Source organism: Coregonus clupeaformis, chromosome 23, assembly GCF_020615455.1.
Source record: "Coregonus clupeaformis isolate EN_2021a chromosome 23, ASM2061545v1, whole genome shotgun sequence".
Lineage (NCBI taxonomy): Eukaryota > Metazoa > Chordata > Actinopteri > Salmoniformes > Salmonidae > Coregonus > Coregonus clupeaformis.
Genome location: NC_059214.1, coordinates 14425929 through 14439764, shown reverse-complemented (window position 1 = coordinate 14439764; position 13836 = coordinate 14425929). Strand labels below are relative to the sequence as shown.

The following is a 13836-nucleotide window of genomic DNA, read 5'->3' as shown; positions in this document are numbered from 1 at the left end:
ACAGGGCGGACACATTAACCACAAGGCCACTGAGTTGGTTTAAAGCCATATGAGGGGGTGGGATATCACACAACGTCTTCTGTAGTGTTGAAGCCAAAATAGCCATTTGTGTTTGAATAAGTTAGATTGACCTTCCCTCATACTGTGAGTAAAAACAATGTTACACGATCGAAAGCAGGAGCGAAGGACTCTCAATCTCAAATCAGATCTTTGAAGTCTATTGTAAAACATGAAATCAACATTTCTTGACTTTAAGTCATGAGTCCATGAAATACAATGTATTTTGTTGTGTTTTGCCAACCAAATACGTTGTGTTGACTCATTTTCAATCGCTGGAAGCCATGGAGCGGCATGGGCAATGTTTAATTACACCTCTTATGTAACAATAGTATGTTTTATTCTCCAGACCCCCTTTGCTCAAAGGTGAATGTTGATTAAAGGTTGTTTTTGACATGAGAGAAATGGTAAACAAAAACCGTAAAAGGAACCAATTATCGAGACGGAAAACGAACAACAGTATTACTTATCAACCCATTGCTTTAAGACATGTTTTTGGCTACCAGATCTCTCTTTTTGAGTAATTCCCTCTACCCAACGAGTATTAAGCATGGCATTATCAGTCCATTATTTGTAAAGCGTAGACATGGAAAGTAATTAACCGTTTGATAGCATATTTATCTACTTTTTTGCAGTATTTATACCTGGCCCCCATGTAATCAGTTACATAGGCTGCTTACACAGGCAGCCCAATTCTGATCTTTTTTTTCTTCACTAATTTGTCTTTTGATCAATCAGATCAGTTCTGAAAAAGGTCTAATGTGAAAAGATCTGATGTGATTGGTTAAAAGACCAATTAATAGAAAAAATATCAGAATTTGTCTGCCTGTGTAAAAGCAACCTTAGAAAGCCCTGCAGCTGTGTGTGTGTGTGTGTCCATTTGCGTCCGCTGGTGCATGAGTGTGTGTGGCTCTGGTAGTGACAGAGTAGGTTTCATTATTCATTAGCTCCTTCTGCATATTTGTCTGTGTTATCACTTCACATGAACTCATTACCTATGGCCTTCCCACTGCAATCCATTTATGTAAGCTCCTCACACCAACACTTCCTCACAGTCTCCTACCATGTAAACACATTTTCTCAATTTGTCTAACAGAAATTGTTAAAAATGACCACTTTGCCATATGTTATGACCTCAACCGGGACAATTTATTGCATTTCTTTCGGAACTTTCCAAATTGATTCTAAGATACAATGGGGGAAAAAAGCTAAAAACTGTGGATAGGAAGTCAAATATTTGAGAGGAAAAGCAATAGTCCCTCTCATTTAGTGACTTCTCAGAGTTTTCTATGGCAGTGCCATTTTGCACCTCATCCATATTCTTGTTCAGTGGACCAAACTGGGCAGGAAGGCTGGATCCAAATCCAGCCTTCCAAATAGTCTGGGTAGCCATGATTAGCTGTTCGGGAGTCTTATGGCTTGGGGGTAGAAGCTGTTAAGAAGCCTTTTGGTTCCTAGACTTGGCGCTCCGGTACCGCTTGCCATGTTTTTTTCTGGTTGCACATTTAACATGCTAATTCAAGAGGCTTTTATGTGTTGTTGATTCTGCCTTCAGTGAATAACTTTTTGAGTGTGTGTGTGAGTATAACTTTATCAGTCTGCTTTGAGTGAGTGTGAGTGTGTGAGTGTGTGTGTGTGTGTGTGTGTTTCTTTCACATATACGCCTCCACACACTTGTCTTAATAAACCATACGCTTTTTTTATTTATAAGTGATGATAATGATGATAAGCATGATCTTATTATGTAGCAGGAACATCAACTAAATGTAGGTGAACGCAGTAGATTTGATATCCCACTATTAATGAAACATCTTTCTCATCAAAAGGTGTATGTCTTTGAAAACAACATTTACTACCAGATGGATGTCAAAAGCAGTTCTTGGAGACTGACGTCCTCGGGACAAGAAGGAGTGGTCTTCAATGGCATCGCTGATTGGTTATATGAAGGTAAGACGGCCACTGTTCTGACAATATTGGTCAACAATGGTTGAGAATGTCCATATATGACAACCTCAGGCTGGAATTCACCTATACTGTGTGAACAGTATAGGTACATTCCACTACTCTGAAATGGCTTCCTTTCTTTATGTCCTGGGGACTGTCTTTTGTAACCACGGATAGCAAAAAGACTTGACTGGTGTCCATAGAACAGGATTCACAAACACACACACACACACACACACACACACAATCTCTCTCTCACACAACCCACACATAGATAGGGAGTGTATTTACACTGTACCATTTGTGGAGACATGTTTAATAACTCTATGACGATTGTGCATCCTATAGGGCCATTGTTACATTTAGCTAGATTATTGGTTGTTTAGAGCAGCAAAACTAGAAATGTCCCCAAATGAGCTATTTGTACACATTATATTGGGTTGGCCAATGGAAAGTGAAGAGGCTGATAATTTTGTCATCTCCCACATGATTTCTGCCTGCCTGGCACTCCTACTGCATAATGGTTCAGCCTCTCCTATTCCTTCTACTCTAAGTAATGAGAGAGAGTACATGAATCCATTGTTTAGCTGTACACACACACATTATTATTCCTGGAGGAATTAGAAAAGAGAAAAAGAAAAGGAGCTAAAAAAAAGGGATGATATTTCAAAATAGAAAAGTGTCCTTGCATTTCTTTCAGATAAATAAAATACCTGTTATTAGCGCTGTGAATGTGTTTTTAAATGCTTTTCACCTCAATGGCAAAATAATTTTGTTGTGTACAGTTTTATTTATATACAGTAAAATGATTTAAATATTGGCAGAGTTAAAGTGTAGATTTACCATAAGCAATGTTCTATCCACTTGGCATAAACCGGTTATGAAATATTCTCCTTTCATTGTTTTACAGAGGAAGTGCTGCACTCTCAAGTGGCTCATTGGTGGTCCCCTGATGGGTCCCGACTGGCCTACCTCAACCTCAACGACACTCTGGTACCCAACATGCTCCTGCCTCGCTTCACTGGCGCCCTCTACCCCAGGGGCCAACTGTACCCTTACCCCAAGGTAAGAGTTAGGCCAACAATCCCTTACCCCAAGGTAAGTTAGACCCAGTACCAATTTAGACCAAGTTAGGCTAACTGTAACCTTACTCCAAGGTAAGACTTAGACCAACAGTACCCTTACTAGGGCTGTGGCGATCATGAATATTTGTCAACCAAATAACCGCAGATCTCACGGTAATTTACCAGTCATTAACATAACACGTCTAGCATCTCCTGGCTTCCACGCATAGCCTACAAGCTACTGCTGCAGACCTTTGGAATATCTACATTTTAAAAAGTATAATAAGTACATTTAATATAGCCTACGCCATCACAATAAATCCATTATTTATTTTAGACAGGTCTAAAAAAACATGATATGAAGAAAATGTAGTCCATTTCAGAAGAACAGAATAGTATACTCTGACATTATGTTAGGCCCTGATCTGGCTATGCCATATGGCTGTGTGATACACTAGTGTCACGTCCTGACGTATGGAACTCTTGTTTGTTTAGTCAGGGTGTGGAAATCTATGTGATGTTTTCTATGTTTAGGATCTAGATTCGTATTTCTATGTTTGGCCGGGTGTGATTCCCAATCAGAGGCAGCTGTCGCTCGTTGTCTCTGATTGGGGATCATACGTAAGTAGCCTGTTTGCCTACCTATGTTGTGGGATCTTGTTCCTGTGTTTGGCTTGTATTGTGTATAGCCTTGGACTTCACGTTACGTTGGTTTGTTGTTTTGTTTGTATGTTTATTTTATAAAATAAACATGTTCACATCACACGCTGCACCTTGGTCTGACCCGTCTCTCAACGATCGTGACAACTAGTTCATTTCACAGACAAGATTTGCTTAGAATTCCGTGGCATTATTTTATAGTATGAAGAAGACAATTGAACATAGCTGAATAAAATAAAAATGATATTTTCTCCAAACGATTTCCGAGGGAGTGCGAACATGCGGCTATTCTGTGTTGAACAGGTCCTCCTATATCCTTAATTTAGAGTTATTTATGCAACTTTAGTTGTGATACAAACGTTGGGCTATATGTTTAGATTTTTAATACATTCTAATGCTGAATGACATGACTCTAATGATGATTTGAAAAAAGTTTAATGAAAGGCATGAGCTCTGCTTTGTTTCTTACGCAGGCTGCACACTCCTCATCAGTCTCTCATTCATAGCGCTTGATAATATTCTCACCAGGCCTAAAATTTCCAGGCGGCATCCCCCTTGTGTGGCCTTTGTGCCCTTTGGCTGTATATAAAAATTATAATTCCCTTCTCCTGGCTTCCAATCGCCGCACTCCGAATCACCTCTCACTCACATGGCTCTCTCAGATATCTCAATTCTTATTATCCAATGACTGTCAGGTGATCGGATCCTTCTCACAGGCATCTCAGCTCCGAAGTAGGCTACAAGTGAAGACAGACACATCGGGGACGCAACTGTGCATGTCCTTATCGAATTCCAAGGCGCATATTGAACATGTTAGAAGAACTGTCCAAATTTACTTTTCGTCAGCCAACAAAATGAGTAGGGCTAATGAACAGCAAAAGCACTAGCCTATGTCAATCTACTATCCCCCATTGTACAAACATTTTGCTATTCTATTGGTCAACTTGTCCTTCTGTGCGAGAAATAAATATATTATGGGACAGTTGTGGGATGCGATAGATCCCAAATGAATACATCCACTCGTAGCTCAGTTGGTAGAGCATGGCGCTTGCAACGCCAGTGTTGTGGGTTTGATTCCCAGAGGGGGCCAGTATGAAAAATGTATGCACTCACTAACTGTAAGTCGCTCTGGATAAGAGCTTCTGCTAAATGACTCAAATGTAAATGTAAGCCTATAGAAAGCTGATGGGATCCTCCTCTTTAATAGAGGCCATCAAAACTCTGTTTTCTCACACAATTGCATAGCCTATAGAAATGTTGCAGAACATGAGCTCCTGGGCTATCATGAAATTTTTGATTAGATTTTAGAATACATTTGCATTGATGTCAAAGTGATTAGAGGGACAATAGAGTGCTGAGTATCAATTAAAATAAAATTTTATTTGTCACATACACGTGTTTAGCGGATGTTATAGCGGGTGTAGCGAAATGCTTGTGCTTCTAGCTCCGACAGTGCAGTAATATCTAACAAGTAATATCTAACAATTTCAAACATATACCCAAAACACACAAAACTAGTAAGGAATGGGATTTAAGAATATATACATATATGGACAAGCAATGACAGAGCGGCATTGACTAAGATACAGTAGAATATTATGGAATAGAATGCAGTATATACATATGAGATGAGTAGTGCAAGATATGTAAACATTATTAAAGTGACTAGTGTTCCATTTCTTAAAGTGGCCAGTGATTTCAATAGAAAGCAGCAGCCTCTAATGTGCTAGTGATGGCTATTTAACAGTCTGATGGCCTTGAGATATAAGCTGTTTTTCATTCTCTCGGTCCCAGCTTTGATGCACCTGTACTGACCTCGCCTTCTGGATGATAGCGGGGTGAACAGGCAGTGGCTCGGGTGGTTGATGTCCTTGATATTTTTGGCCTTCCTGTGACATCGGGTGCTGTATGTGTCTTGGAGTACCAGGCAGTTAGCAAGTTTGGGAGGCTACTAATGACCATCAGCAGTATCAGAGCTTGGAGAAGCCTAGTTACCGTCATGTGGAATTTGACTGCTATCATGTCTCGTGACCGCCGGTGTGGCGGTAATATAGTCACCGCAACAGCCCTAGTCATAACCCTTACCCCAAAGTACAGATGAGTCCAGCATTATCTTTACTCCAGTGTAGGTGTAGTGGGTGATGTTGGACGGAGACAGGAGAGGAAATCACGGAATAAATGGTTTAATCAATAAACAGAGGTACGCAGCAATGCGTAATACACACCAGTGCGGACAAACGGCGCACTGGGGAAATAAAGGCACACAGGTGAATAACCCAGCGATACACAATAGAAAACGAGCTTTACTCTCCTCTACAATAAACAATCACACACAAAGACAAGGGGGCAGAGGGAACACTTATACAGGTACTGATGATGGGATATGAACCAGGTGTGTGTGTGTGTGTGTGTGTGTGTGTAATAAACAAGACAAAACAAATGGAATGATGAGATGAGGAGTGGCAGTGGCTAGAAGGCCGGTGACGACGAACGCCGAAGCCTGCCCGAACAAGGAGAGGAGGCAGCTTCGGAGGAAGTCGTGACAGTAGGGTTGACCTAGCAATACTACGATTTTGTTTTCCTTTTTTTTTTACTCTGTTTATTCAGTTTTACACACGTAAGACAACACAAAACAATATAAATAATATACTCAACTATAAAATTAAAATAAATAAAATAGGTATAAAGATACCGTACTTTAGACAAGTTAAACACACTGGGAAGAAGGGTACAAAGGTTAAAGAGCAATCTGTAGTTAATACAGGGACAGAGCGGTCACCTCGCCATTGTTCCTGTGAACAGACAAGGGATAGGGGTGGAGAAATGCAACCACTCACATTCACAGACAGTCATGGCCACAGAACGACCATCCACTGGACCAAAATGTAAGTTTTCGATGCTTTAAAAAATATACAGTGGGGGAAAAAAGTATTTAGTCAGCCACCAATTGTGCAAGTTCTCCCACTTAAAAAGATGAGAGAGGCCTGTAATTTTCTTCATAGGTACACGTCAACTATGACAGACAAAAATAGATTTTTTTTCTCCAGAAAATCACATTGTAGGATTTTTAATGAATTTATGCACTCTAGCAAACTTCAGACGGGCCTGGACATGTACTGGCTTAAGCAGGGGGACACGTCTGGCACTGCAGGATTTGAGTCCCTGGCGGCATAGTGTGTTACTGATGGTAGGCTTTGTTACTTTGGTCCCAGCTCTCTGCAGGTAATTCACTAGGTCCCCCCGTGTGGTTCTGGGATTTTTGCTCACCGTTCTTGTGATCATTTTGACCCCACTGGGTGAGATATTGCGTGGAGCCCCAGATCGAGGGAGATTATCAGTGGTCTTGTATGTCTTCCATTTCCTAATAATTGCTCCCACAGTTGATTTCTTCAAACCAAGCTGCTTACCTATTGCAGATTCAGTCTTCCCAGCCTGGTGCAGGTCTACAATTTTGTTTCTGGTGTCCTTTGACAGCTCTTTGGTCTTGGACATACTGGAGTTTGGAGTGTGACTGTTTGAGGTTGTGGACAGGTGTCTTTTATACTGATAACAAGTTCAAACAGGTGCCATTAATACAGGTAACGAGTGGAGGACAGAGGAGCCTCTTAAAGAAGAAGTTACAGGTCTGTGAGAGCCAGAAATCTTGCTTGTTTGTAGGTGACCAAATACTTATTTTCCACCATAATTTGCAAATAAATTCATTAAAAATCCTACAATGTGATTTTCTGGAATTTTTTTCCTCAATTTGTCTGTCATAGTTGACGTGTACCTATGATGAAAATTACAGGCCTCTCTCATATTTTTAAGTGGGAGAACTTGCACAATTGGTGGCTGACTAAATACTTTTTTCCCCCACTATATATATATATATATATATATATATATATATATATATGTAATTGTAAACACAATTAAAACAGGGCAAAACAAGCTCACATCTTAGTCTCTGACAGGGCAAGAGGAATAAGGCATCCGCAAGTCACATTCAATAAGAATCAATAGGCACATAATCAATCTCAATGTCCCCCCAAAACCCTCACAAAGAAATACTCCTCACAGGGGTGTCAAATACAGACTTATTTTGGTTTTAATAAGAATGCCATCAGAAGGTGAACTGTTCAAAGTAAGACCGGAATGGAGCCCAAGTATCATAAAACAGTTTGGAGTTCCCACGTGTATTGAATTTTATTTTGTCTAATTTCAGAGAGAACAACACATCTCCCACCCAATATTTATAAGATGGGGGAACTGCCATCTTCCAGTTCTGGAGTATTAACCGTCTAGCTAAGAGAGTTGTATAAGCAACAGTGTCTGACTGAATTCTTGACAGGGGGGTACCTATGGGCAGTGCTCCAAAATGGGCTGTAAGGGGAGATTAATCTATAACAGTGTCATATATATCAGAGAAACATTTAAATATGAATTCCCAGAAACCAGACAATTTGTGACAATCCCAAAACATATGAAACAGTGTGGCTGGTTCCGTTTTACATTGGACGCAAGTAGGATCAAAATCAGAGAATATTCTTCCGAGTTTGGCCCTGGACCAGTGGATACGGTGAACCATCTTGAATTGAATGAGGCTGTGTCTAGTGCTAAAAGAGGAGGAATGCAGCGGCGCACAATTGGCCCAGCGTCGCCCAGGGTAGGGGAGGGAATGGCTGGCAGGGATGTAGCTCAGTTGGTAGAGTGTGGCATTTGCAACGCCAGGGTTGTGGGTTCGATTCCAGTATGAAAAATAAATAAAAATGTATGCACTCACTAACTGTAAGTCGCTCTGGATAAGAGCGTCTGCTAAATGACGTAAATGTAAATAAAGAAAAGCCTCTGCGGCAAAATGCTAAATGGAACTGATTCCACATTTTAAGGGACTGCTTTACAATTGGGTTGACACACCTTTTGCCTAGGGACACTGGGAGAGACGAGCACAACACAGAGGAAAGTGCAGAAGGTTTACATGATTCAGACTCCATCTGGACCCAGAGTGGTCAGTCTGCAGCCAGTACAAAAGGGCTCTGAAATTTTCAGCCCAATAGTATGTCTGCAAATTTGGTAGAGCTAAACCACGAACTGTATCGCCAGTGCGCGTGCACAGCCCAGTGCGTCCTGTGCCAGCGCCCCACACGTGTAGTGCGAAAGTGGACAGCCAGCCAGGACGGGTTGTGCCAGCTCTCCGCTCCAGACCTCCAGTCCGCTTTCACAGTCTGGATTCCTGCTCCTCGCACCAAGCCAGTGGTGCGCGTCGCCAGCCCGGCCCGGCCTGTTCCTGCTCCTCGCACCAAGCCAGTGGTGCGCGTCGCCAGCCAGGCCTGTTCCTGCTCCTCGCACCAAGCCAGTGGTGCGCGTCGCCAGTCCGGCCCGGCCTGTTCCTGCTCCTCGCACTAAGCCAGTGGTGCGTGTTCCTAGTCCGGTCCGGCCCGTGCCTGCTCCTTGCACCAGACCAGTGGTGCGTTTGTCCAGTCCGGCACGGCCCGTGCCCGTTCCACCGGTGCCTGGTCCAGCACAGGTCAGCTGCTCCACTCCGGAGCCAGAGCAGTCCGCTCCACCGGTGCCTGATCCAGTTCCGGTCAGCTGTTCCACTCCGGAGCCAGAGCAGTCCGCTCCACCGGTGCCTGATCCAGCTCCGGTCAGCTGCGCCACTCCGGAGCCAGAGCAGTCCGCTCCACCGGTGCCTGATCCAGCTCCGGTCAGCGGCTCCACTCCGGAGCCAGAGCAGTCCGCTCCACCGGTGCTCAGTCCAGCTCCGGTCAGCGGCTCCAGTCCAGACCATGACGTCAGCCCCTCTCCAGGTTCGGGGTCTCTCACACCAGGGTCCAGACATGGTCTGGAGTATCGTGGGAGGAAGTAGAGGGGAAGCAGCGCGCCGAGGTCCAGACCAGGGGCGCAACAGGGAGGCGGAGAGTGAGAGGTCGTCACACCCCGAGCCGGATCCCCGCCTCCGAGGCGGAATGCCCACCCGGCCCCTACCCTGTTATGTTTATGTTGTGCGGTCGGAGTCCGCACCTTTGGGGGGGGTACTGTTACGCCCTAAGTCAGGGTGTGTATATTCTTTGTTATGTAGTATTTTCTATGTGGGATCTAGTATGTTTAGTTCTATGTTGGCCGGTGTGGTTCCCATTCAGAGGCAGCTGTCGCTCGTTGTCTCTGATTGGGGACAATACTTAGGCAGCCTATTGGCACTATTGAGTTGTGGGATCTTGCTCCGGTCCTGGAGGGCCGAAACACTTCTGTTTTTTATTTCTACCTGGTAGTTAATTGCACTCACCTGGTGTCCCAGGTCTGAATTAGCCCCTGATTAGAAGGAGAGGATGAAAAACAGAGGTGTTTCGGCCCTCCAGGACCGGAATTGAAGAACCCTGGTGTAAGGTATGTTGTGTGTGCTACCTTGAACTTCACGTTTCGTTTCCTTTGTTGTTTTGTCGTGTGTTTATTAAGTTAAAAAAACATGTACGTATATAACGCTGCGCCTTGGTCTAACCTGTCATTCAACGAACGTGACGCTTCCAAAAAGTAAAAGATTGTTTCGAAGTGTCTGCTGGAGCAACAATGTTTTCCTTAAACAAATTTGAATTTTCCTTGTCACTTTAACTACCAAATCCCCCCCCCCCCCAAAATAAAAAATTAAATAAAAAAATATGTGACTTGATCATGGCCAAACCTAAACTGAAAGCTTGTAAAAGAGCACTTTAAAGCAGCCTTATTTACAGGAAAAAGCTCAGTCTTGCCTAGATTCAGCTTGATCCAAACGTTTAAATAATAGATAAGGCATGTGGTAATGAGGTATCACGGTTGGAGATAAACAGAAGAAGGTCGTCAGCATACGAGACATGCAAGACTTTCTGCTCTAAGCCTGTCCTGATTATACCTTGAATAGCATCATTAGAGTGCAGTGTGACGGCAAGGGGCTCAATTGCCAAAGCAAACAACAAGGAGGAAAGTAGACAACCCTGTCTGGATCCGCGGTGCAAGGGAAAATAGTCAGAAGACTCAAGACTTCTTAATGTGGCGTTGAATGAGAGCCATAGCCGCCTCCGGAGAATCAAAGATGTAGTCTGCCGCCATTGGGCACTCTGTTCACAACATTGACATCAGCAAACCGCTCGCCCACACAACACCATACACATAGTCTGCCATCTGCCCGGTACAGTTGAAACCGGGATTAATCCGTGAAGAGCACACTTCTCCTGTGTGCCAGTGGCCATCGAAGGTGAGCATTTGCTGAAGTCAGTTACGGCACTGAACTGCAGTCTGGTCAAGACCCTGGTGAGGACGACGAACACGCTTATGAGTTTCCCTGAGATGGCTTGTGGCAGTTTGTGCAGAAATTCTTCAGTTTTGCAAACCCACAGTTTCCCACAGCTGGTCTCCGACGATCCCACAGGTGAAGAAGCCGGATACTGGTTAATCAGCTTCTTGATATGGCAAACCTGTCAGGTGGATGGTTTATCTTGGCAAAGGAGAAATGCTCACTAAAAGGGATGTAAACAAATGTTTGCACAAAGTTTGAGAGAAATAAGCTTTTTGTGCGTATGGAAACTTTTCGGGATCATTTATTTTACTTTTATTTCAGCTCATGGGAACATATACAGTGAGGGAAAAATGTATTTGATCCCCTGCTGATTTTGTACGTTTGCCCACTGACAAAGACATGATCAGTCTATAATTTTAATGGTAGGTTTATTTGAACACTGAGAGACAGAATAACAACAAATAAATCTAGAAAAACGCATGTCAAAAATGTTATAAATTGATTAGCATTTTAATGAGGGAAATAAGTATTTGACCCCTCTGCAAAACATGACTTAGTACTTGGTGGCAAAACCCTTGTTGGCAATCACAGAGGTCAGACGTTTCTTGCAGTTGGCCAACAGGTTTGTACACATCTCAGGAAAGATTTTGTTCCACTCCTCTTTGCAGATCTTCTCCAAGTCATTAAGGTTTCGAGGCTGACGTTTGGCAACTCGAACCTTCAGCTCCCTCCACAGATTTTCTATGGGATTAAGGTGTGGAGACTGGCTAGGCCACTCCAGGACCTTTAATGTGCTTCTTCTTGAGCCACTCCTTTGTTGCCTTGGCCGTGTGTTTTGGGTCATTGTCATGCTGGAATACCCATCCACGACCCATTTCAATGCCCTGGCTGAGGGAAGGAGGTTCTCACCCAAGATTTGACGGTACATGGCACTGTCCATCGTCCCTTTTGATGCGGTGAAGTTGTCCTGTCCCCTTAGCAGAAAAACACCCCCAAAGCATAATGTTTCCACCTCCATGTTTGATGGTGGGGATGGTGGTCTTGGGGTCATAGGCAGCATTCCTCTTCCTCCAAACACAGCGAGTTGAGTTGATGCCAAAGAGCTCGATTTTGGTCTCATCTGACCACAACACCCAGTTCTCCTCTGAATCATTCAGATGTTCATTGGCAAACTTCAGACGGGCCTGTATATGTGCTTTCTTGAGCAGGGGGACCTTGCGGGTGCTGCAGGATTTCAGTCCTTCACGGCGTAGGGTGTTACCAATTGTTTTCTTGGTGACTATGGTCCCAGCTGCCTTGAGATCATTGACAAGATCCTCCCGTATAGTTCTGGGCTGATTCCTCACCGTTCTCATGATCATTGCAACTCCACGAGGTGAGATCTTGTATGGAGCACCAGGCCGAGGGAGATTGACGAATAATCGCACCAACTGTTGTCACCTTCTCACCAAGCTGCTTGGCGATGGTGTTGTAGCCCATTCCAGCCTTTTGTAGGTGTATAATCTTGTCCCTGACATCCTTGGAGAGCTCATTGGTCTTGGCCATGGCGGAGAGTTTGGAATCTGATTGATTGATTGCTTCTGTGGACATGTGTCTTTTATACAGGTAACAAGCTGAGATTAGGAGTACTCCCTTTAAGAGTGTGCTCCTAATCTCAGCTCGTTACCTGTATAAAAGACACCTGGGAGACAGAAATCTTTCTGATTGAGAGGGGGTCAAATACTTATTTCCCTCATTAAAATGCAAATCAATTTATAACTTTTTTGACATGCGGTTTTCTAGATTTTTTGTTGTTGTTGTTATTCTGTCTCTCAGTGTTCAAATAAACCTACCATTAAAATTATAGACTGATCATTTCGTTGTCAGTGGGCAAACGTACAAAACAGCAGGGGATCAAATAATTGTTTTCCTCACTGTGTGTATATATATACTGCTCAAAAAAATAAAGGGAACACTAAAATAACACATCCTAGATCTGAATGTCACGGTTTCGGCCGAGGCTGCCCCTCCTCCTTGCTCGGGCAGGTTTCGGCGGTCGTCGTCCCCGGAGTACTAGCTGCCACCGTTGTATGTTTCATGTTCGTTTGGTTTTGTCTTGATGTTGTACACCTGTTTCTAGTTAGTGCTCATTAGTGTCCTATTTAGTTCTCGTTGTGTGTGTCAGGTGTTGTGTGTGATTACGCTTCTGTTTGGTGTTCTGAGCTACGTGTTTCCCTCCGTTGTTTTGGAGAGGTTTTTCGCACATGTGAGTGCGCCTTTTGTTTGACGCCTGTGTGCGCCTTATTTCGCCTCCGGGCTTGTTGTGCTCGTGTACTACGTGAATATTTCACTAAAGTCTTTTGGACTTAGTTTCTGCGTCCTGCGCTTGATTCCTGCACCACACCCACCTTCAGCACCCGTGACACTGAATGAATGAAATAATCTTAAATACTTTTTTCTTTACATAGTTGAATGTGCTGACAACAAAATCACACAAAAATTATCAATGGAAATCAAATTTATCAACCCATGGAGGTCTGGATTTGGAGTCACCCTCAAAATTAAAGTGGAAAACCACACTACAGGCTGATCCAACTTTGATGTAATGTCCTTAAAACAAGTCAAAATGAGGCTCAGTAGTGTGTGTGGCCTCCACGTGCCTGTATGACCTCCCTACAACGCCTGGGCATGCTCCTGATGAGGTGCCGGATGGTCTCCTGAGGGATCTCCTCCCAGACCTGGACTAAAGCATCCGCCAACTCCTGGACAGTCTGTGGTGCAACGTGGCGTTGGTGAATGGAGCGAGACGTGATGTCCCAGATGTGCTCAATTGGATTCAGGTCTGGGGAACGGGCGGGCCAGTCCATAGCATCAATGCCTTCC

At 43.7% G+C, this 13836-nt stretch overlaps 1 protein-coding gene across 1 annotated transcript in view; it reads left to right on the top strand.

Moving 5' to 3' along the window:
* LOC121536642 (inactive dipeptidyl peptidase 10-like) overlaps positions 1-13836 on the top strand; it is a 235357-nt gene that overhangs the window by 204123 nt on the left and 17398 nt on the right. Inside the window, exons 8-9 of the mRNA XM_041844050.2 lie at positions 1884-2004; positions 2912-3066. Coding sequence (XP_041699984.1) covers positions 1884-2004; positions 2912-3066 — 276 coding nt within the window. The remainder of the gene's footprint in view (positions 1-1883; positions 2005-2911; positions 3067-13836) is intronic.